The sequence below is a fragment of the Phaenicophaeus curvirostris genome, chromosome 8 (genome assembly GCF_032191515.1).
Source record: "Phaenicophaeus curvirostris isolate KB17595 chromosome 8, BPBGC_Pcur_1.0, whole genome shotgun sequence".
Taxonomy (NCBI): Eukaryota; Metazoa; Chordata; class Aves; order Cuculiformes; family Cuculidae; genus Phaenicophaeus; species Phaenicophaeus curvirostris.
In genome coordinates, this window is record NC_091399.1 from 27,601,928 (window position 1) to 27,627,263 (window position 25,336).

At 40.9% G+C, this 25,336-nt stretch overlaps 1 protein-coding gene across 4 annotated transcripts in view; it reads left to right on the forward strand.

The window, feature by feature from the left end:
- The window catches only part of ST3GAL3 (ST3 beta-galactoside alpha-2,3-sialyltransferase 3), a 198,394-nt gene that overhangs the window by 49,179 nt on the left and 123,879 nt on the right, over positions 1-25,336 (forward strand). For all 4 annotated transcript variants that reach the window (XM_069862975.1, XM_069862974.1, XM_069862976.1 and 1 more), the window contains one exon: positions 6,629-6,671. In XM_069862975.1, the coding sequence (XP_069719076.1) occupies positions 6,629-6,671 (43 nt within the window). The remainder of the gene's footprint in view (positions 1-6,628; positions 6,672-25,336) is intronic.

Consider the following 25,336-nt stretch of genomic DNA (forward strand, 5'->3'; position numbering starts at 1 on the left):
CCTTCTGTGACTTTGCCAGCATGTTCAGGGCCATCATCTATCTTCTCGTTAAGTCTCTGTTCCTCCAATTGAAAATACAGCTGTGAATGAATTGAGTTGTGAATGCCAAGAAGTAGCTTGAAGAATACCTTGAAATAAAAGTATTTTAATGGGATTTTTCTCTGTCGTGGCATCTCTCTGCATCAAGTCAGTACATCTTGTAAGTCACTAAAAGCCAACATAGATGACTGTTTTGTTAATATTGGACTTGACTTTTATTAGGAAATAGGATACAATTTCTAAAATATAGGATATGTCAAAAGATTCCGTGGGGCAGCATTAACTCCATTAGCTGAGTGGATACGTGGCAGTAAATGAAACAACTGTTTATTTAGCAAAGGTTGCAGTCTGGCTTTAAACAGATGATTTCCTGGGAAAAGGAGGAGGGCATATGCAGTTCTTAGGAGGAAATTTTTCATCTTCGTATTGAAGTCTTTCCTAAATTCAGCTTTAAGCAGTCAGTTGCTTTCCTACCCATTGGAGTTTGCTATAGTTTTATTAGGAAAAACGTTGTAAGGAGTTATATAGTCCACATTAAGGTAACCAGAGCCTTTTAAATGTAATGAAAATGACATCTTTTTTGTTTTACTGTACCTATTTTGGAGGTGAGGCAAGCAGGCAGAAGACCTTTCTGGTGGATGACACAGCGTTATCAACAAGTGATTGCTTATTTGTTCTTTCTGTGCTTGAGGGATGAATAATGTAGTTGTGGTGTCTAGCGAAGGAGACCCCGCTGGTGTATTGCTTTCCTCGGGCTGTAAACCAGGGCCATATGTCTTTGATGGACCCAATCAGAAGTTACGGGGAGGAGAAAAGACTCCGTGAAGATATAGAGCTGGAAATTACTTCCTTGCGCTGCTAAATCTGAAATAATAAGTATGATGATTTTCAGTGTCATCAGGGCACGCAGGAGTTTGTGACGGGAGATGGATTTCTCCCCTCTCTACTTTGAACTCACAGATTTGTGTTTCAGTTGTGCTGATAGTGCTTGGTGTATCCATTTCCATCAAATGTGACCGTTTTCATCAGGTGTAGTATCTGGAAAATCAATATTGAGCTTAGTGCAGCAGGATTGGTGTCTTTACATCAGTTTGCAGTCTATAAACATTTTTAATAGGTTTGAAATTCCAAGTGTTGCTGGAGGAATAGTGTGTAAAGGAAGTTCTTTTGCTCCCCAGAAAAAAAAAGGAGGCCTGACTGAGGCTACGTTTCCAGATGTTGAAGAATCGTATTTTTACACACATGGTGGAAATATCACACAGGCAGGTAGTTCTGCGCACACATAGATGATTGAGGCATGCTTCTTGTACTGGGCTGCAAGGGCTGAGCAATTATCTTTACCTGGAGTACTATGTTCAGTTCTGGAGTCCTCAGCACAGGAAGGACACAGATCTGTTAGAGCGAGTCCAGAGGAGGCCACAAAGATGATCCAAGGGCTGGAGCGCCTCCTGTATGAGGACAGGCTGTGAGAGTTGAGGTCGTTCAGCCTGGGGAAGAGAAGGCTTCAGAGAGACCTTAGAGCATCTTCCAGTACTGAAAAGGGTTCCAGGAAAGCTAGGGAGGGTCACTTAATCAGCGGTTGCAGGGATAGGGTGAGGAGAAACGGTTTTAAGGTGAAAGAGGGTGGAGATCTAGATTAGGAAGAAATTTTTTACCATGCAGGAGGTGAGGCACTGGCCCAGGTAGCCCAGAGAATTTGTGGATGCCCCATTCCTGGAGGTGTTCAAGGCCAGGTTGGATGGGGCTTTAAACAGTGGGAGGTGTCCCTGTTCATGGTGGGAGTGAGTGTGGCTTTAAGGTCCTTTCCAACCCAAACCATTGTGTGATTCTATGATCTTTACAGATGTGAGTTCTGCAGCTTCTATGTATTTTTACAAAGCTGGGAAAAGCATGAAGGACTGGACTGTGACTTTACGGTATACTCGGAGTTCTCTGTGATGTCCATTGGACAACCTGTAGAAAAATGCTGTTGAACTTGTATGAAAAAGAGTAAATGGGAACACAGACGTGTGTCCAGTCCATGCAGGACAGTGCCGAGGAGCTCAGGTGGCCTCAGCTGTACCCCTTTTGAACTTGGCTTTGACATATTTTGGTTTTCCCCAGTTATTTAAATAGCCTCCGAAAAGAATGCTTCCATCAGTACATTTCATCACGGAAGAGGTTAAAGGGACAATCCTATGGAAAGGAAGCAATGTTAAGTCCTTGTTTATCTTTTCATTGTTGCTCAGTAATCCTGAGAGGTATTTTTTTTAACCCTGGAAGAAGAACCTTTCTTTTGTCCTTTTCAGTTGATCCATTGCATATGATATTTTTTGTTACTTCTTTCTTGTCTCTTGAGTTCTAGCGGAATCGCTTTACATCACAGAATTTTTATGACTGTCCATATGTGTTTTCTTAGCCCAAGGTGAATGGGAGGCGTTTGACCTTTTTCATTGCAGGCTGAGTCATTTTACCTGGCCTTTGCTACAGATGTAGAACTCGCCTTGGTCACTGTCCACATACTTAGCTCAGTTGCAGCCTTAGTTCCGCAGAGACCAAGCTGCACTGGACAGGATGAAATCAGGGTGGTCTGAGCTGTTCTTGATAGCACTTCTGTCTCCTGAGTGTCGTACCAATTTCTTCTACAAACAATTTGAATAAAATAGCTAAAATTAAATGTTCTGCCTTTACGATTCCTCAACAATTCCCATACAAGGACAGCCTGAGAGAAGAAAATGCTGAAGTGAGACCTCATAGCAGCCTTACAGTCCCTAAAGGAGCCTACAGGAAAGCTTTATCATGGAGTGCAGGGATAGGACGAGGGGAGATGGTCTCAAATTTAAGGAGGAGAGTTTTAGATTAGATACCAGGAAGAATTTTTTTCCTTTGAGAGGGGTTGAGACAGAGAAGTTGTGAATGCCCCGTCCCTGGAGGTGTTAAGGCCAGATCACATGCAGCTTCGAGCAACCTGATGTCAGTAGATGTCATCCCTGCCTGTCACAGGGGGTTGGAACTGGATGATCTTTAAGGTCCTTTCTGATCCAATCCATTCTATGAAATACAAGTTAAACACAGGACTAGAGCTGTGTATGACCCATGTTTTTAAAAAATTGAAGTTAATTTTCTGTTTCTCTGAGCAGACTTATTTGTACTGTGCTCTTAAGTAGCTAGATGCTAAAAGGAATAGTACTCAAGTTATCATTGAAATAATTTATGGGTGTTTGGAAGGATAAAACCCATGATCCAAGTTAATCCTTGGAACGATGGTTTCTGATTAGTAGCATAAGAGGAGAAATTTGCGCGTTTGCTTGAGCATAGCTATATTGGCTACAGATGCAAAATGAAAACTTGATAGATATTGCACACTGTGCTGTATGGCTTTTTGGGTGGTCTGTATGGAGTTCACAGACACTAGACAATGCATTTCTCACTTGCTGCCTGGTAGCTGGGTTTCTGTTGGATACTTGGGAGAAATTTCCATCCTAATGCTGGCGCTGAATTTGGCACAGGATTTGCATCATTTATAGAAACTGCTATGTTTGGCTGTACTTCTGTTCATAAAACCCTAATTACATGCTTTATTATGAAATTGTTGTCAGTTATTAGATTCTTATTCAATTCTGTTCTTCCTGGAAATGTAGAAATGACTTTCATTTCTGACCTAAGAAGACCTCTTTTTCTTATGGGGCATGGTGAAACTCCATTTCCCACGTTGATTCATTTCTGTTCTTCTGTAGACTCCTTCCATGTTCTTGGTTAAGGTTTGTAGCTTCTTAACACGAGTGAGTCTGTGGTCCTTAGATTGCCTTGCTGTCTTTTTATACTGTTCATAGAATCATTAAGGTTGGAGAAGACCTTTAAGAACATCCAGTCCAACTGTCAGCCCACCACCACTGTGCCTTCTAAACCATGTCCCGAAGAGCCACGTCTACATGCTTTTTGAACACCTCCAGGATGAAGACTCCTCTGCTTCCCTGGGCAGCCTGTTCTAATATTTCACCAGTCTCTTGGTAAAGAATATTTTTCTCGTATCTGTCCGGCATAACCTGAAGCCGTTTCCTCTTATCCCGTCGCTTGTAACTTTGGAGAAGAAACCAACACCCAGCTTCCTCCAACCTCCTTTCTAGGAGCTGCAGAGAGTGATGAGGGTCTCCCCTCAGCCTCCTTTTCTCAGGGCTAAACAATCCCAATTTACTCCTGTTGCTTTTAAGCCTTATGGGCCTTTCAGTCTCTTATGGACGGAGAACAGTCTGTTATGGGTTTGTTCAGGTTCTTCCATGATGTTCTTCTAGTGGGTGCAGGGTAAGTTCTGTTTTGTGGATCAGCCAGTTAACTCTGTAAGGCTTTAAAATAAAGTGATGGGAGGTGAAAACAGCCTGTAGGTTAGGGCACAGAGAGGTCACGAGAGCCAAGTCAGACTCCTGCAACCAGTATTTTCAAGGGAGGGAAGGATACAAGTGGGATTGTCCCTTCCTCTAGCAGTGAGCTGTGTGATCGGCTCAGTCTATTTCCTGCAATCACTTCACCCTGACCATATTGTAGACAAGTGTATTTGATTTAGTGGAGCTGTGTTTTATTTTGTTCTAAATTAAATGCATAACTTCAGACCAGGATTGCCTTTTCCTGCAGCTGGACTGTGCGTGTTTGGCTTTCTCCAGGTACTTGGGGTTTTATCTGCCTTTTGTGACTCCAGACCACATCCAGCCAGCATGTGGGCTGCACTGTTGTTTGTCACAGTGACTTTTGGCCCCTGCATTCATTTTGATAGAGCTGAATGACATTGGAAGTCTGTAACAAGACTGATTTTTGTTAAAGGGGAAGCTAAGTTTGTAATTCAGAGTGAACGTCAAAAATAACCACTTCAAATCCAGGGAAGGTGAAATGTATGTGACAACCAGAAGGTAAATCTTAGGAAACATTGCAGTAGAGGTACGTCAGCTGTGGCTCTTCGTGTTTACTGTGTGCATTTTCAACACCAGGTTGGATGAGGCTTTGAGCAACCTGATCCAGTGGGAGGTGTTCCTGCCCATGTCAGGGGGTGGAACTGGATGGGCATTAAGGTCCCTTCTAACCCAAACCATTCTGTGATTCTGGTGCTTTGGTTGCAAAGCTCATAATGTGCTGAGCGAGTAGACAGCCCAGGATGACGTTGTAGTTATGAGGTGATGTCTCTCTTATTGCGTTTCCTCTTGTATTTCTTGTCAGGAAGAAGGGAATGTTAGCTCGAACGGGATAAAGCTGACGACAGGTTGGCCAATGGCTGTAAATGTTTAAAAAACTCCCAGGATAATAAACCCAAACTAATTTCTGTTGCTCTTTGCTCGGTTTGAATGTTAGTTTTGGAAGGAGGAAGGGTTAATAAAAATAGAAGGCGTATTTTTTTTCCGGAATGGATACGTTCCTGTGGATGATCCTATATGCAGAGGAGGTAAGGTTGGAATAGAAATAATTTCTTGTAGAAGGAATAAACTGAGGAAGTTATGACGAAAGCAGCACATAGGGGAAACAACTGTCAGTGTGTGGGAGGTAGAGAGGAGATGCACAGGTGCACTTCCAACATCAAGGACAACAAGGTTTGTGGGTGACACACAGGTGCTGTCAGAGAACGGATAGTATATGCCAATATCAAGTGCCCACAAGCTCTGTAATGTCTGTTACTGAAGTTATGTCATACATAATTCTTCCCTTGGCTTGGGAATTAAACCTTAATGGGGTTGAAGTCCATGGCACAGTTTACTGATGATTAAGCTCAGGAGGAATTATCTGCTTGGTTTGGGTTTTTATTATATGGTAGTGGGACTCAGTGGTCCTCAGTGTGAGGTGAACTTAACTTATGAAGGCTCCTAAACTTACCCCAGCACAAGAAGGGCACTGCACCTTTTAGATTTTCTTATGTGGCACATGTTAATTCTAATATTATTATTTTTTTGTTTCAAGCATTTGATTTACAAGATCACAATGTATTCAAAGATGCTGAATGCCAAGCTTACTTCATACCCATTTACAGATGTTCTTAGCAATAACTGTTTCTGTAGCTTTCCGTGTTTGTGGCATAAACTGTAACTTTGCAGTTCCCTATTGAACATCATCATCTGGACTTGAAGCGTTTTTGCCACTGTGAGTGACTTTCTTTTGAAGGACTGCTTGATTATGAAGTTGTAGGTTGGAATAGACAAGGAATCAAGAAACATTTTTGAAGCTCTACCACATCAGGATGTGGGAGGAGTGTTCGTTAGACATATTACTGGCAAAATTATTTCTACTACAGGTAGGAAAGCTTTGTATATCACTGCATTTGTGATTTCAATAGTGCTTTTTTGTGTTTGTGACTATAGATATCTTGGTTAATTCTAATGATTTCTAAATTAATGATTACCCCTACATTCCCTTGGTTTATTATTTCTTGAATGTTAATTTGGGAGTATCTTGAGGTAGCGATGATCTGTAGTAACAGTTGCTAGCGACTGGAAATTACAATGTATGGCTACTCTCAATTAGATGTTACTATTGCCCTTCCATAAGGATTTGCTGCTCTTTGTGTTTGGTGCCTTTTGGCAGAGGAGACACTTGCAGTTTATATAATAATATGTCACTTGCTTTTGTTTTCCAGAATATGACAAACTGGGCTTTCTCCTGAACCTGGACTCAAAATTGTAAGTAGAACGGTAGGACTCTTCTTTTTTTTTTTTTTTCCTGTAGCTACAGATTTATGTTGTTAGCAACTTTTATGTCACCTGGGCAGTTGTCTCACTGGACTACATACATATTTCTACTTGGGAAAGCCAAGTCCTGCAGCAACCTGGCAGTTATGAATTCTTCCCTTATGCCAGGCTTTGCTCGCTGGCCTGTGGTTCACTGGCATTGATTCCTATTAATTCCTATCATTTGTTCCATTAATGGAACAGAACTGATCAAGAAGCTGCAAATGTCCACTCAAAGCCGTGATTATCAGTCTGCTCTAGATATCCTACTGTTAATCTTCCAAATGAGGAAAAATGTAGGAAATATTTGAAAGCAGGAGAAAGGTCAACCTGCAATTTACTAGGATGCTTACAAGTTTGTATTTCCTTTCTGCTTGCTGCTTTAAAAATGGATACTACCTGTTTTGTTTGTGAAGTGTTTGGGTTATTTCCCAAATATTTGACTGTTTGCTGTGTCAGAAGAACAATGAAGTGCAGGAGGATGATACAGAGCTTTTTGCCATTAATTAGTCAAATTGAGGCTGAACTTCCTAACACTAGGGGTCAGTAACGACTCTATTGGGTCAAGAGTCTTGTGGAACTATTGCTATTGGAAGAAAAAAGACTTCTTAAAACCTTCTGCCTCTACTACGTCAAAAGGCACTGAAGCAATCTAGTGACTTTGAATGACTTGAGGATGCATCCCGTGTACAATGTATCATATTAATATAAAAACTGTCCTTAATTTTCAGAGAGTTTCATTGTGCTTGCAGGATGTCACATTACAGCTTTGAGTTTAGTCTTCTTGAGCAGCTTGAAAGCTTCCATAGTGAAATAAAAACCTTGAAAGTGTGTTGGGAGCTGCTGTTTGCAGGAAATGAAACAGGCTGTAACTAGGAGCTTCTTTTACAGAAGCAGCTGGGTACATCAACTCAGCTGTAGTAACTTACCTGGCAAAAAGGTGCTGTACAAGAACATGTATGAAACAAAAGGAATATTGATTTTTTTATTCCCCCCCACCCCCAAGGACTCTGTCTCTCATTCAGTGTGCAGGAAAGATGGCGTTTGCTGCATGAATAGTTGGTCAAGGTTTCTTTCTGGTCCCATTTAATGTAGCATTCTGTGTGGTTTCTGTTGTGTGTTCTCTGGAACCCATGCTGGTTGCACAGTTACCAATTTTCTCTATTGAATTTTCTATATTGGGACACCCTTGTGATTTGAAGACAATAGCATATGTACTGTTGCAACACTGAGTGATGAGATGATGCATTACCTTCAGTTTATTCATGTAGAAGTCAAAGCAAAGAGATTAGTCCAAAATTGTGAAGCAGGTAAGTGACCTTTGAATGAATAGCTTGGTATTGGTAAGGGAAAAATGATTTTAAAGGTTTTAAGTAGTCTGATTTTCGGGGTTTTTTTTTCCAGACTACTTTGCATATTTTGTAATGTCTTATTTATTGAACACACCTACTGACTGTCCACACACTTTTGGCACACCAGCTGTGGATACCAGCCTGTGCTGTGTCCAAACCATTGCTTCAGTCTTTCTGGTTTTGGTTTATTTTGCTACTGCCCTGCTTTTTGTCTGTCTGTGTTCACTGTCCTTTTCTTTGTAGCTTTTAACAAGTCCTATTGAGTCTTCCTTCCCCTCAAACCTCTGCTGCATCCTTTTTTTCTCTTTGCTGACTTAGCTACTTCACTTTCAGCTCTCTGAGGCATGGCCTGCTCCTTCCCTCCTTCCTATACCTCTCTAAGAGGCACTTCACTAAGTGAAATTTTTACCTGCTGGAGTGCATCCAAAACCCTAGAATTTTTTACTAAAAGCCCCCTATGATATTATTTATTTTTGTTTAAAGAAAGATTTTGTTGACTACTTAAAAAATATATAGCACCGTAAATGTGCATGTTTACTTTTCAAAGCCATAAAGTTATCTTCTGGAAAGGCTTGTAATAAAGTCAGCGTGATTAAAATAAATACTGTGAGGTTAAGTTAAGGATCAAAGAAAACACATTCTATATATACGTGAAATATTTTTCTTTTTAAACTATAGTGGTCCTTTTTTGGTTTTAGGTTAGAATTTTTTCCCCTTGGTTGTTGTTTGTTTATTTGTTTCTTTTATGGAAGTAAAGCTGGTCCTGCTTTGAGAATGAACCTGATGATCAGCAGAAGTCGCTTCCAACCTGAATTATTCTATGATTCCACCCCCATCGCACCCCCTGGAAAGGGAGACAGAAAGAAAATTTGAGAATACCCTAAAACATGCTAAATAAATTCTGGAAGAAAAATGAATGACAGCCTAGAGGAACTTGCTGCTGTTCCACAAGTTCACCAGGTGTGGTCAGGGTACCAAATATGCTTTTTAAGCACACACTGAATTCAGTGGAACTTAGTGGTTAAAAATGTCTTCTGTGACTCGATCAAGATGGTACCAAAGTCTAGGAGCACTTTCTGGTTAAAAAAAATTGCTTAGAGTTGAAAGAGAAAATGTGTTCTGTACAGATGACTTCATTGGCAGGAATAATTTAATTACATCTGTTGTTGTGCTGTAATCGTTCTGGTGGAATTTTGCCATAGATCATAACTTTATAGGGTTCACTTAATTAACAGCATGTGAGAGTCTTGTGTGACTTGGAGCACTTGGGGCAACAATTTGTTTTCTCTCTTTTTTCCTTAATCTTTCATTTGTTCAAAATCTGTTCTTGACTGTGTTAGTTGATGTCATTTTAAACTAATGACCCAGAGAACTAACTTTTTCTACAGAGGTAGATCTGCTTCATGGGAATGAGTAGTTCTGACCAGGAGTCTTGGTGCTCTGAGTTTGTTGTCAAGGAGAATGTCAAGAAGGAAGACGTTTCCTTTCTGCTCTCTGGGCTTAGGCTGACTCTTCTTTGACAAGTCTTAGCTTTTACAAAGCAGGATGGTATCCAAATGGGGATTGTTAATAAAAGGTGAGATAAATGGAAAGCTGAGGACATCAGTGGGTAACACAGTTTATGAATTAGTTGTTTCCTTAGCCAAAACAAGACCCAAAGCTCCTCAGGATAAGCTATCTGTAGCAAGAGGAGTTTTGTCTTTTAGTTATGCTTGTACCAACCGTAACATCATTACCGAAATTAGAATGTCAAAGCAAAATATGCGCAAAGCACAGAAGCAGGCCAGTTGCATCAGTTTCTTCCAGGCAAAGAGGTTTCCCAAGCAGCAGAACCACACACAATTTTAAAACTTTTAAGAATAAAATCCAAAACTTACTGGTTGTGTAGAGAAAAGTACTTATACAAGAAAATCCTCGCAGGTCTTAATTCTTGGAGGGGCCAGTAGTTCCTGAACAACTTAAGGCCATCAATCATGTGAGTGACTCAGTCAGTGGGTTACTAGGTGCCACCAAATGCCAAGATTTACAGTCACTTTCTAACATCTGTGCTTGGCAAAGGGCGACATGCTTTTATCATTATTAAATGTTTATATTGTAGTAGTTCTTTGAGGCTGGCCAGGTCCTAGAAACAAGAATCTCATTCACGACAAATTCTGAATCATTCTCAGAGCAGGATCTGTGTTTGCATTGTATTACATGAGATTTCTGTAGGAGGATCAGCATATGAACATGTGTTTAATTATAGACCCTATCTTAATGCATATTTAGTGGGCCCAGCTGAAGGCTGCATGGTCACTCTTTATTCTGTCGCTTATTACTCTGTGAATGCTTGGCTTAATTACCTTAATGATTACTTTGAGTATGCTTTGGCACGTTCCAAGTGTAAATTCACTTATCTTGTGCATGTGAAGAGCTCAGTTTTTGTAAAAATCTGTGTAATTTGGGGGCTTTTCCCTTGCACGGTTGTCTTCACGCTTCTGTACCAGCTTTCCTTTCCTGTTGACATGCCATTGAATCGATGAGATGGATGCTTGTGACCACTACTTCTGTCCTGGTTTCAAATTCATCCTTCAAAAGCTATTTTCAAAAATACTTTAGCAGTTAGATTGGTGATTTGGTGCTTCTAAACAACAGCCAGAAAAAGCAACCCTCTAGTAATAGTGGATCTTTTCACCTGCTGCCATGGTCAGCTTGAGACCTGGGATGTTAAATCTCAGCGGCTGAATGATGGAGGAATAGTCCCCAAGGTTTGATTTTGACTTGGGAAGAACCACTCCACCAAGTTTTACTAATGTTCAAGATACCTTGAGCTTACTGGAATCATCCTTTACTTAAACAAAAAGGTAGTGGGTGTTATAATTGTTATAATGTGTTAACTTGAGGGGAAAGTAAGTTGTTTTGGTTTTTTTTTTTAAGGTAGTAACAGGCAAAAAAATTTGCTACCCCTCTAATTTAAAGAAATGACTGAGTTAATGATGTAGTTGGTATACTGTATTTATACAATATGTGGAATATATTTTAAATTGTGCACTTTGAGAATCTCTAGGTAGTACTTAATTAAAAGGAGGAATCTTTTTCCCAGTGGGCTCTGCTTTGTTAGGCCTTTTGTGATGCTGTGCATTTACATGTTTTTCCTTTATTATAGACAGACTTAGGAGGTGCAGCAAAGACCTTTTTTGGTTTGGTTTTTTTTTTTGAATACTGATGATATTTTCTAACTTTGCCTAAAAAAGAAAAGGCAAAGACATTGAGTTTGGGGGGGCAGAAATAAAAACCTTCACCCTGCAAACTCAACTTGATCTAGACTTTGAAAAGTCTGTAAAAATGGAGGGAGTTTGGGCTAGGGAAACGTGCAGATTGGGTTACTTCTGTTTGTTGAGATTTCTTTGCGTCAGAGCTTTAATAATGAAGAGCTGAAATGGAGCCCCTTCCACTCATTTTGTTTCTTGGGTGGGAGGTTGCTTTGAAACCGGTTGTGTCTATGTGTGGTACTTTGCCATTAAGCACTATAAAAATAAGCAATAAACGTGTTGGAATGCTGGACTTTCCCTGTGCCTGCTGCTGTGGGATTTCTTTCTGCCCTGTTTTCCTTCCCATGAGTCTTTTTGTATTCCTGTGGTCCTGAGGGGGGAAGAGAAGTGAGAAGTCCCAATGATTTCCCATCCTGCCTGGGCATGAACTAAGTGGAGGGATTCTGGCTATCACAAGCAAGAGCATCCTGATGCTTTTTCTGAAAGATTGCTTCAAGGCTTAGCATACTTTACAGCATTGGTATTTTCCTGCCAGTTGGTTATTTATTTCTTTTTAATTTCAGATTGTCCTTTGACTTTTAATTCACGTATTTCTAATCTAATCTCTTCCAATCTGTACTAATTGTTTAAGCACTTCAACTATTTAAGAAAACGAACCCTTGCTATTCATGGCGATTCAATCACCGGGCTGTTTGTTGTTCATCCATCAAACCTCCCACGTTTGGATAGGTTGTAACTGCCATCCCTAGTTTTTATGTTTTGCTCTTCTTACCTCATTTCATTTTTTTTTTTCAATTCTGATCCTTTGGAATTCTCGTAAGGACTTCTCTTGTGAGTCTCTGTTATCTAACTTTGGGATTCCTGTGTTAGACACAACCTCAGTCAATGAGGAAGATACAGACTGTAGAACTTAGAATTACTTGTTGCTTAGAACTGATTCATTACTTGTTTTGTTAAGTTCAAACAAAGTCAAAAACTTGCATTTAGTGCTTTTAAAAGGGCCAGTTTCCTGAAGCTGGAAGTAATTATGAAGCAAACCATGTGGGAAAAGAATGTAAAGCAAAAATTATGAATGGCTGGGCATTGTTTAGAGCAGTTTTATTCTGTTTGCCCCAACACGTTTAGTTTCATAAGAAAGAAATGTTCATGGAAACACAGTTTTACCAAGACCATAAGGGAAAACAGCGATACTGTATTTATAGGAAAGGTACAAGTGTGCAGTAAAGACATGGAGTTTTGTTCTGTTTGGATGTTAAAAAACTGTTTTTCTTAATATCAACAGCAACAGTTCAGGCAGCAGATACCGAAGTTTATGTGCTTTGGAGTTGCTATGTCTAGACAACGTTCTTGTAGTAACTGAGGACTTTTTGGACTGCTAGAAATTTTTGATAAATCTTCAGACGCTAGGGGTTCTTCATACTCTTGGCAGAAAGTTGATTTTAAAAGCAAGAAGGACTGACTCATAAGCTTTCTGAGCACTGTAACATAGTGGCCAATACGATTTTCCACCAGAAAAAAATTGTAGTATGTACAGCCCCAATTACTGTGCATATTAAATAGGAAACACTTTGTGTTTGATGGGCTTGTTCTTAAGGTGAATGTCCATGAAGACGCCTGGTATGCATAAGATTGGTTTCTTTTTTGATATGTTCCTCTTGGGACTGGGTTTGCTTTTGTTTTGTTCTTCTAACCAGCTAGACTCATTGTATGAGAATTTGGAAGTCTGCAAAGAAAAGCCTCAGTTCTCTTTTCCCTTCCATGTCTGTAAGGTGGAACACATACTTTGCTTGTAACTCTTCACCATGGTAGCATTAACCTAATTAAATGTATGTTTGTTTGTTTTCCTGGGTGGATATGGTTACAACTAGTTAACTGTACAAGTCTCTATTAAGTGATGTTTGAACAAAAATGTTTACAATTGTTGCATTCACAGAAGGTTAAATTTACTTTAGTAGCAAACCCCAATTCAGGGATTATCTATAAGCTCATAAATGTCACGGGGCTCTCCTGCTACCTTATCCTCTTGGGAGGAGAGCATATAAAAAGCCACACTTCATGCTTTTCCTTCAGAAAACTGCTCTAAAACTCAGAGATAAATTGCTTTAGTTTTGGCCAGCTTTTGCACTTCTAAGCTTGTTAAGTTTCCAGTTACTGAATATCCTCCTACAAAGACCTTCTTGCTCTCTGAATACCTTGGGAATATTTAATGGATTTGGGCTATCTTAAGTATTGATCATTCCCAAAGCTTCAGTTAAAGTTATTAGAAATAGTGCATTAGGACCATTAAAGGAACATGTCTTATTCTGATTCTATAGTAATTTGTCATACAGGTTCCAGCAAGGACTAGGTGTTCCGTGGGATTGTGGGGTTTGATGTGGGTTTATGTTAAAAGACTGGTGTTGATCGTTGTGTTCTTTGTATTGGTCATAAAGAACAAAGTACTAGCATGCATTTTGGAAACAGGTGATTTGTTGGTGCCTGTCCCGAATCAAAGCACTTGTGAGCTTATCATTAAACTGATGCAAGAGTTGTCTCTTAGAAATCCCCAAACCATGTACGTGATCCCCAAGCATCAGCTATTCTGCACCTGCTGGCTTGACCCCTTCTTGCAGGCCAGCACTGTTTCACTTCCCAAGAGAAATCTACTTCTCCTTTTGTTTCCCCTTGGCAATGTTTTAGGGAATCCTAATCTGATGGTTGAATGGAAATCAAGCGTATTCCAGCAAGGAATACATACTCTTCATCAAGCCCACCTCTGAAGCATATCGCTCATTTGGAAGAACGCTCTTGCTATGGTATCTTGACACGGCTTAGTTGTCAGCTCCTCATTTATATTTTAATTTACCTTCAGGGATGGTGACTCAACCACTTCCCTGCGCAGCCTGTTTCAATGCTTGACAACCCTTTTGGTGAAGTAATACTTCCTAATATCCAGTCTGAACCTCCCCTGGTGCAACTTGAGGCCATTTCTTGTCATCCTATCACTCGCTACTTGGGAGAGGAGGCCAACACCCACCTTGCCACAACCTCCTTTCAGGGAGCTGTAGACAGTGATAAGGTCTCCCCTCACCCTCCTTTTCTCCAGGTTAAACAACTACAGTTCCCTCAGCCGCTCCTCTATATGTATTTCCAGCTGACATCTGGTAGATTGAAGTCCCCCATGAGGACCGGGGCTAGCGATCATGAGTTTTCTCCCAGCTGCTTACAGAATAATTTGTCTGTCTCTTCATCCAGGCTGGGTGGTCTGTAAGAGAATCCCACCATGATACCTGTCTTGCTGGTCTTCCCGCTGATTCTGACCCTTAAACACTCAACCCTGTTGTCACTGTCTAATGACAGAGTTTAATAACTCTTGGCAATCCATATGCTCCTTACCATACAGGGCTACCTCACTGCCTCTCCTTGCTCGCCTGTCCCTTCTGAAGAGTTTGTAGCCATCCATTGCAGCGCTCCAGTTGTGCCAGTTACCCCAGCATGTTTCTGTGATGGCAACTAAATCATAGTTTTCCTGCTGCAGGATGGCTTCCAGCTCTTGTTTGTTACCCAGGCTCAGTGCATTTGGTGTAGAGGTCCTTCAGCTGGGCTGTCAGTTGTGTCACCTTAGAGGAACACCCCTCAATTCCTTTGAAGTGCATCACTGGTGTTTCCCTCTTGGCTCTTATTACCTCAGTAGCCCCTGGCTTATCTCTCCATTGTCCCCAGTATGTCCTTCACTAGCACCCTGTCCCTCTAACCTTGCCATGTCATCCCACCGCTTGTCACAGGCAAGCCTGGTATGTTCTCCCTCCTCCTTCCAGTCTAGTTTAAAGCTCTGTAAAGTCCTGCAAGCTCTTGAGTGAAGATCCTCTTTGAGGAAAGTGAATACCAACAAACCTGGTGCTGTGTAAGCCACCCTGTTATTGAAGAACCCAAAATTGTGGCCGTGATACCAGCCACGGAGCCATGTGTTTATAGACTGGGTGCATCTGTTTCTTCCAGTGTTGCTACCTGCAACTGGAAGGAGAGAGGAGAAACTAACCGGTGCTCCAGATGCCCTCACCAACCATCCCAAGTCCCTGAAGTCTCTTTTGATCACTCTTGGACTATGCTTTGCAGCTTCATCACCTCCCACATGGAAGAGCAGTAATGGGTAATAGTCCAAGGGCCGTACCAGGCTAGGAAGCTTCCTAGTGACGTCCTTAACCCAGGCCCCAGGGAGGCAGCAGAATTCCCTCAGAGAAGGGTCTGTCTGGTGACCCCCTTGTGCTCTTGCATTACACAGAAGCCCATGTAATTCTTTCTTAGCTCACAGCAGAAAGGAAAATAGGCAGAAAGGCTACTCCTGACATTAGGTGCAGCCCCAGTCCTGTTCTTGGCAATGAGAATCAGGACTGCAAAGGGAAGGACAGAAAAATTACAGAATATGCATGTGCGGTTTCTTCCCCGTCTGGTATGCAATCTGTTCCAGGTCGTTAAAGAAGGATAAACCAAAAAGCCAACAAACAAAATGGTTTTGATTTGCATATTGGATGTGTTTGGATACTTCTGTTTGGTTTCAGACCTTTTAATTCCTACCTAGAAATGTCTCTCCCCTGGCTCTTCAAAAGGGTTAATCTTGAGACCTGAAATGTGTGAACAGTATCCTTTACAGCTGTTGAGTGCCTTCCTCCTGCTTCTTTATACCCTGTCTTACTGACCCTTTTTTACATCATTGAAGGCAGAAATCTCCCAAGGTGGTTGTGTCATTTGAATGTTTGAGTCGGAGACTGTGATCTATACAGGATTCAAAGCTATATTTTATCATCATGGAACTCGAGCTCAGGTGATTTTGAGAAGTATTGCTACTTTGATGGATTAACAAGGAGGAGAGGACATGATTTGTGCTGTCCTGAAACCTACTTCAGTGCTCAGCCTTGGAGCTCTCCTTTAGCCTGTACATCAAATGTCTTAGAAAACCACTGCTCTTTCTATCGGAGAGCCACAAATAACCTCCTCCTGATGTAGGACTGATGTTCAGTGAAGTTACAGGTGGTATAACATGAAGGAAGGTCTGATTAATTGGGCTGTTCTCAGTTCTTTGAGACAGACTTCATTCTGTTCTCATTGTGGTTACACATGGCAGTTTGGATGTTGGGTGGATGGCCTTTTCAGACAAGCAGCTGCTCTTTGAAGTGGAAAAAAAAAAAAAAGAAGTTATTTTAGCAGAGCATTCACTAGAACAATATATGGAGTTTTTGATCTGGGTGGCTCTGCAGCTGTTCTTATTGTTAGAGTTCTGGCTATTCTTTAATTATTTACCCTAAAGCATTGTGGATTTGTGTTAGTTTCATGAGGGCACATTTAGTCACAGTATCTGCAAGGGTTCTTCCAGATTGGGGTTGCCTTCCACGTTTGTAGCCAAGTTTCTGGAGGAAACATTTTCCTCCTAATACATAACCTACCTCTTCTTAAGACTTCAGTGTGGTACTTGTTAGATTGATTGATGTCTGAATTTATGCATCTGTCTCTAATATAGGTCAGTGAAGTCAGCTTTTTTTTTGGGCTCGTACTTCAGAAAGAACAGTAAGAAAATACAGTCTCATGACTATATACAGCATTTTGTACAACTACGTTCCCAGTTATGAGGTCACCTCTGGGTACCATCTGAAGCAATTTATTCACTGACCAGTGTTTTTTTTCCTCTCAATTTCAGTTCAGCCCAGGGGAAAAAATAATGAAGCTCTTGCTTTATTATCCAGAGTCTTCTTTTTCTTTGCTTAAGAGGAGTTCAGTTGTTATTCCTTTGCAGGCTTTCCAGGTCTTCTAAAGAAAAGTTTCAAGGTACTTTATCACCCATATCCCTGCAAAAGTACCAAAGAAATGGAAAAGGCAGGATGTTGTGAACTGTTCCCTTTGAAAGTTTGCTATCAGGTAGCTGAGGGAGAATTTCCCTTGAGGAAATTCCTCAGGATTTGTTCCCCTAAGGTTTGGTGTCTGCCTATGAAACTGATCTGCTGCTGCAACAGAGAGGGTTAATATCTTGAATATCCTTTGTAGGGAAAGAAAAATGACTAGACTAAGGAATCTCCTGCCCCAGTGTCTGGTCTCAGAGAGCTCCCTAGAATTGTTGAGGGAAAGAGAAAAATAACACCAGTGTGAAGAGATTCTTCCTCTGGAGTCAGGAGAGGAAGCTTTGGTATTCCCAGGTTGGGGATGCTGTTAGACCTCTTAAAAGCTTTTGATCCTATTTATACATCTGGCTTCTATAACATGCTGACATAAAGAAATCTACCATCTACGTACATGTTATATGAACAAAGTGCTTCTTTCTGTCAGTATTTTACTGACTTGAGGATAATTTTGGTTGATGTTCTAATGATATGGAAAATTGTGAATAATAAATGACTGTTGATCTTTTCCATAGCATTCTGCTGTGCTACTGCACTCTCATGAGTACCTAAACACTGCCAGGTCCTCCAAAATGAAGTGTTCCATACCTGGCTGTGTTCTGCAGTGAAACGAGCTGCATTTTTCAGAATGAGGGTTTGATGATTGAAATCTTAGTGTAACTGATTTTCTCACATTTGGCTTTTAGGACTGCTAAGCACTAGATTTTGACTTTCAAATCTACTAAACTGTAGTATCCGCAGACTTAAAACTAATTTTGGCATTATGCTTCAGGAATTCTTAGTTCATCTTCTTTTCCCACAGCTGTAGGCTTTGGGGAGTACCTGTGTTTTCTGAGGTGCTGATTCTTACTTGTCTGAGCATGGAAATCCTGGATTCTAATAGGGTTGAATTATTTATTCTCACCTCCTTAGCACTTCTTTGTCTCTCCTGAACCTGCACTGCCGGATTCATTACACTACAAATAGAAAAAACACTGTTCCCAGTCCAAGGAAAGCATTGCTCATTTGCAGATGTAACAGATGAGGGTTGGTGATGAAGACTTAAGGGTTACAGCAACAAAATTATGACATTTCAATTTATCTTCTTACATTCTTTCATTTGGTCATAAATGATGTGATAGGTGAGCATTTTATTTCCCATCAGACTTAACTGGCTCACTTTTTGTGGCCTTTGTGCTAGCAGTGAGTTTTGAGAGGGATTTAAATAGAGAATTGCAGCGCTTAACTTTTGCAAGTTTTGAGAATTACATGTTCTAATATTAGGGAGTGCTGTAATTTCAGACCTTGGGGAAGAGGGTTTATTTAGACATTCTTTAGAGAGTTCTTTCAAAAAGCAGTTCAGGTAGGAATGGCTGCTGCCATGGAGCTGCGACTCAGGGGCAGCTGCTCCAACAAGGAGCCCCAAGGAGAGGAGACGGACCCTTGTGTCCAGGGGGAGCTGGAAAAGCTAAATCTATGGGTGCAATCAGTTGGAGAGAGACGGAGCTAGAGGCGTGCCAGAAGTTCTACTCTGCTGGTTGAAGCAACAGTAAGACTGGATGAACTGGTAGAGAGGACTGGAAAAGCTGTAGAAGACTCTAAACCTTACTGGGAAGCTTGGAGGATGCCAGGCAGGCACAACTGGAAGCTCGAAAGGCAAGTCAGGATTTTCAGAGGGCCACTGAAGTGCTGCGTGCTGCAAAAGAGACCCATTTTACTTGCTGAGCAGAGGCTACTGGAAGATGATGGACATCAGTTTGACTCTGCCTAGCAAGAGATGCTCAACCATGCTACTCAGAAGGCTATGGAGGCAGAACAGACCAAAACAAGAAGTGAATTGGTTCACAAGGAGACTGCAGCCAAATACAGTGCTGCCATGCGAAGGATGAAACAACTGGAGAAGAAGCTGAAAAGAGCCATCAATAAATCAAAACCTTACTTTGAACTCAAGGCGAAATACTATGTCCAACTAGAATTCCAAGTGACTCCTGAGAGAGGTTTTTATTGACTGCTAAGTGAGTCCTAACGCATCCCATCTCCAAGTATCATCCATTAGATCGTCCTTGTCTCTTATCTCTAAAACCAGAATGATGATACTTATTATTGAGGCTGGAAACCAGTGATTTTGGATCCATGGAAACTGGAATAGAATAGTCCAGTAATATACATTCAAGAATTATATTGGCTATCAACAAGTTACTTCATGATTAAGTTGCAAGGGTTTTCATCCAATGATAATAAATCATGGAAAACTCAGGGAGCAGTCATCTTCATAGTTTTTACTTTTATTTTCTTTCCTTGGTAAACAACTGCCTTCTGTGAAAGTAAAATTTCTGTATTTCATGCTTTTTGTTTAGTCTAACAATTGGTATTTCAATCATTTGCTTTCTCCTTTCCGTGTTTCTTTAAAGCCACAAACAAACAAGCCCTCAAATGGACTGTTTTCTTTACTCCTTATCTGTGTCTATTTGAATGCAATTCTGCTTTTTCTCTGTGCTACTGGTCATAAAGGGAAGATGTAACAGAAACAGACTCTTTTTTTTTTTAAAAAAAAAAAAAAAAGGGAAAGCTCATAAATACCAAAGGAGATCAGGAGATCAGGGATATTACTCAATTCTTGGAGGAGCGTGCAGCATGAGGTCACGTACAAAATGTGCCATGGACTTCTCTTGGATTTTTTTTTTATCTGCATCCTTTAAGTCCGGCTTTATAAGCTCAGTGTTTAGTTTCTTTATTTACTTATTTAAAACAAACTAACAAAAACTTTCTAGCTGGACAGCTTCTGATTCTTTTGTCCATAAGGATCCCAACACCTTTTAGGAGTTGATAGAGGTTGTTAATTGAGAAGCTCCAGGCAAGGTTATTGGATTTGGTGAACAATAGGAGGTGGCACATTGATGTGGTCCTTTCTGATGCACAAACCACTTACAGCTGTATATGCTAAGATGTTTATGCATTTCGTGCTGCTGAGACTGATCTGAAATTCTTTCTTCTGTCTAGTGATCTAGTTCAGAGAAGTTGTGGGTGCCCCATCCCTGAGGGTGTTCAAGACTAGGTTGGATGAGGCTGTGACCAATCTGATACAGTGGCTGGTGGGTTGGAACTGGATGATCTTTAAGGTCCCTTCCAACCCAAACCATATTCTGATTCCAGGACAGGAATGCCTTTCCCCTTGCCCCTAGTACGTCAAAGACCGAGAGTAGAACTGAATAAGGAAGTAGGATCCTCGTGCCTTTTTTAGTGGATGGAAATTTCTTCAGTATGTTTATACAGGGATGACATTTCACGAAAGGTGAATGGCATTGTCAGTCTGTTGGTGCTCTTCAGCCTAGTGTGGATTTCCCAGAGGGTAGCAATGACTTTGCATCACATCTCCGTTCAGGGCTGTGGGGTTGGATCATTGGTTTTGGTGGAATGCCTTTAAAACTTTGTTTTTCTCGGCCAGTTTAATGTAACCTGATCTCCTTCAGCTGGCGTTCTTGAGTACTCCAAATAAATAAATAAAAGTATGTGTTGATTATCTTAGCTGTTAAGAAATTAATTTAATGAGAAGCCACAATTCTTGATGAAGAAGCAGACCAGGACTTTTTTAGCGTGCATCATATCATTTTAGCAAGAGGAATTTGGGCCATCTCTTCCTATTCAATCATACAACCTCCCTGAAGAATTTGCTTACATATTGCAGTAACATTTGAAAATATTTACATCTCTTTAGCTGGCTACAGTGTGACAGATGCATATCCTGTCTCTTTCAGTGTAAGCATTTTGCTTTCTCTCTCCTTTCTATCGCCTCATTCCTTTCATTTGTTTGTTTAGCATTTCCTTAGCTGGGACTAGAAAAATAGCAAGTATCATGTGATCTGGACATGTAATTCTTTGAACCAAAGTTTGGAAACTTCTAATAGAGCTTTCATCAGAGTTCCTTAAACTTTTGTCTCAGTTTCCTAAACCACGCTGGGACGTGGACCTCCAGCCATGTATCGAGAGGAAGGTTCATTAGCTCATCTTCTTTCCATAGTCTCTTGCACTCAAGGAAATTCCACCTTTATAAGTAGATGATTATATAATTTGCTTATAAAAGCCAGGTATGCAAGCACATTTTTCAGTCCCCTGGATATATCTATGGATACACTTAGTCCAGGGAATCTAAAATAAAATGCCCTTGATCTTGTGCTCGTGTAGTATAGGTATGGAGTCTCAGCATTAACTGCTTTGATTTAGTGATCTCTCCTTTTTTGATCTGCCAGATTACTTGCTAATACTATTTCATTATTACTTCATAATAACCGCTGTGTTTTATGTGCCTTTCATTTTGTGTTCTCATAATGTCTCTTATTCATTCTTCGGGTATCAAAACAAACACTTTGTAGGACTACTGTATAGGTATAACTCATGTTATTTTGGACTGAAGAGAAAGAAACCCTGAGGCGAAGGGTCAGCCTAGAGAGCAGGTGCTGAAGAACTCCTTTCCCTTGTTTCAGAAATGTATCAGGACGTGTATTTTGTGTGCAGGAGAAACAGCAAGAGAAATCGGTCCTCAAATATGATCTGAAGCAGATGAAGCTTTTCAATTTTTACAATACACAATAACACAGGAAAGCAAAATTTGTCTCTTAATGTAGATGTGCTAATATTCAATTACATGAGCTCAGTTGCAGGCTTTTAGTAGTCCAAACACTGAGTTTGTATTACTAATTTCTTTTTCTTAAGTAGGTGTAGGTTCCAGTTCTGTGAGGATGATGTGCTGTCCCTGATTGAGACATGATGAAGGAATTCACCATGGTGACGTTTTAATATTTAAGATTAAAAGAAGATGCGCATCTGCCAAATGAAAGCAGAAGGAAAAATCTTGTTACTTCTTCAAAATCCTCTGAAAGCAGCTGGATTTTTAACTTATCCAAATTGTGGAATTTTGTTGAGATTGATATCCGCATAACAGTGTAGAGAAGCACAGAACATCTTAAGAACTCGGGGTGTGCACTAGTTTCACAGGAGAAAAGTCAGAGAAAAAAACCCAGCGCATTTTCTTTTTAGTAGCATAAGCCAGTTGTTTCCCTCTAACTTCACCCTCATGCAGGCACTTGTTTAAAAATTGCAGATGTTTACAGTTACTGACTGTGAATTGTTTCCCTCATTTATTTTGGATAAATTTGATGTCTTAGTGGGGTTTTCCTGCACAAAATCTGAGCAAAACTTAAAAGTCCACAGTGTCACCTAATTGCATCCTTTCTGCTGTCTCCACTAGCTCTTTAACTACCTGGTGCTGTCACTGTAACTAGCAGCATGAAAATCTTGGACCTAGAATACGTAAAGGTTTGCACCTTTGTTTAAATTTATGTATCTAAGGTGATGTTAGCGTGGATAGCTTTATGAGGTAGCAAAAAGGTAGACAGCAAAGCTGTATGCAGCCTTACTCTAAATGTTTTGTTTTGAGTTAAACCTGATGCAGGTTTATTGCTGTAAGCATGCTGACAATCGTAGAATCGAAAGAAGTGTGAACATCAGATCAAGGGAGGTGTTTCTACCCCTCTACTCTACTCTTGTGAGACCTTACCTGGAGTCCTCAGCACAGGAAAAACATGGATCTTTAAAGCAAATCTGGAGGAGGCCATGAAGATGATCTGAGGGCTGGAGCACTTCCCAAAGGTGGACAGACTTGTTTAGCCCTGAGAAGAGATGGCACCAAGGAGACCTCAGAGCAGCCTTCTAGTACTGAGAGGGGGCCTAGAGGAAAGGTGAGGATTGCAGGGATAAGACGAGGGGGAATGGTTTTAAGCTGAAAGACGAGATATTAGGAAGGAATATTTTATTGTGAGGGTGATGAGGCACTGGCACAGGTTTCTTAGTCGCTGACTTGTTCCTGGAGGCATTGAAGGCCAGGCTGGATGGGGCTTTGAGCAACCTGATGTAGTGGAAGGTGTCCCTTCCATTTGGTTGTATCTAGATGACCTTTAAAGGTTATCTAGCCCGGCCCACTTGCAGTGAGCAGGGACAGCTTAAACTCAGTCAGGTCGCTTAGAGCTCCATCCAACCCAACCTTCAATGTTTTCAGTGAGAAATATGGGATATGTAGAGATAGCCACTTGTGGAGGGAGAAGCTCTGACTCCAGAGTGTGTGAGGTGCCAGGCAACTTGCTGTGCTGCAGAAGGTTGAATGAATGGCCTCTACCTGGGAGCGTGAGATGTTGAGGTGTCCCAGCTCCCTGACCTGCTTCTCACTGTACTCTGCTGCTGCCCCACACAGGAGTGAGGGGCTGTGGGATTGTGGTTGTGGGGCAGGCAGTCCCCTAGGGACATGTGGCGACAATGACATTGTGTACCGTGTAATCTGAACTCAAACAAATAAAAAGTGTCCCTAGATGGATTTGAAATGTAGAGTGCCCATTTCTAGTTTTCTGTAGCCTGCTGGCTTGATATGTGGCTAGAAAAAAAAGGAGATTACAAACGTTGAACGATACGAACAGCAGCTACAATTGGCTTACAAGAATTGTTCTGCCTCTGGCAGTCTGGATCATGAACTTCATCACATCCAAGAAATGTTAACAGCTTGGCCCCTCGGGCTTTAGCAGCTCTGAGTATCCTTGTGGGGTTTGTAATTGACAGCTCTACCATCAGTATGCGGTTCTGATTCTGTGCAACTTAAACCCGTGAGGGTTTCAGCTTCGTATTCTTTTGCAGAAACACCACGATGGGCATCTGAGTGACATTTTAATTTGATAATGAAAGCACCATTAAATCAGAAAAGAGAAAACTGCTTGTGTTTGTGGCACAAGATATTTTGTGCGACCACTGAGGTCATTTGAGAAAGGGCTGCTGTTGAAATAGTTCTACAGCTTTGCCAGCAATGACTCACCACCGTAGTGGTTGCAGAGAAATTCCAGTTGCTTTCTACTTGTTTTTGAAGGTTTTGATATTAGGGATTTCTGTAAGTTGCTTAAACAGTAAAAATCCAGCAACACTGAAGTTTGCTCAATAAGGATTAAAATTTCCCACACTAATTCATATTCAAAATGCTGCGACAGGCTGTGGTCTGTACACCTTGCCATCCTTTTTGACTAGGGGTGAATATTAGCACCATTGAAACCTTGTGTTTTGTGAGCAATAGGCCTTTCCCTCCTGTGCCTCTTTCTAAGGAGGTCCTGGCTGGAGTCAGCACACGAATCATTCTCTGCAATTCTTCAGAACTCAAACTTCTAGGTGTTCACACCTTTGATGCTTTCTGTCTCTCTCATTGAGAGATACACGTTATAATATCACCTTTGGAAACCAATCTCATGGGCATGGGTTGTGCTAGACAATGTCACACCTGTATCTGTCTCTCCAGGCCTATATAATATACTTAGAGAAATCTAAACTTTGCTGTAAATACCTTATAGTGTACTCAAATGTATTGTTCTGCCTTCCTATAGATGAGGAATCGTGATAGTAAAATATTACATGTTTGACCAAAACCGTGCAGGAAATCTGCGGCAGAATTAGAATTTGGTCCAGGTTCTTCAGCTCTTTTTCTGGTGCTTTTGATCTGTAAATGTCTTAAGAATTTGAATACTTATGGTGACTTTTTGTTTTCTCTGATTTATTTACTCTTCCAGCTGTTGAAGGTTTAGATTTTTGTTCAGCAGAAATAGATTTTATTTTTTAAGAACTCTACATGTAGAAAGTTTTGTATTGCATGTGGCTAATTGTAGAATTAACTGTCTATCTATTGATCTCCCAGCTGGAACTGGCTGGTGATCTCTCAGGAAGTGACCGCAGGACCAGTACAAGGGCGGTTGCTTCCAGTTCAGCATGGAGTTACTGCAACTCAGATTCTTAATGTTGTCAACCAGGGTTCTGTTCGCACCACTGCTCACAGTCCCTCCTGGACCCTGTCTTCAGCTCAGGTCTCCAATCACTTGGAAGCTCATACCATTTAGCAGTAGTTTGCTGATTAATTGGTATCGGTGATGTACACATTGGAGATGTGTGGAAAACCGAGCATGGTTGTGATAGTAATGGCCTCTAAAAAAATGATTTTTGTGAATCTGTACTGTCATCTTCATTTGACTCCTACTGTTGTTTGAAAAGAAAAACCCTTTCATGACTTCCCTACTCCTCCTAACACAGTGGTGTAGCAAATACAGTATCGTTAATTGACTCTTTGTTCTAGTTAAAACTTGTGCCTTCCA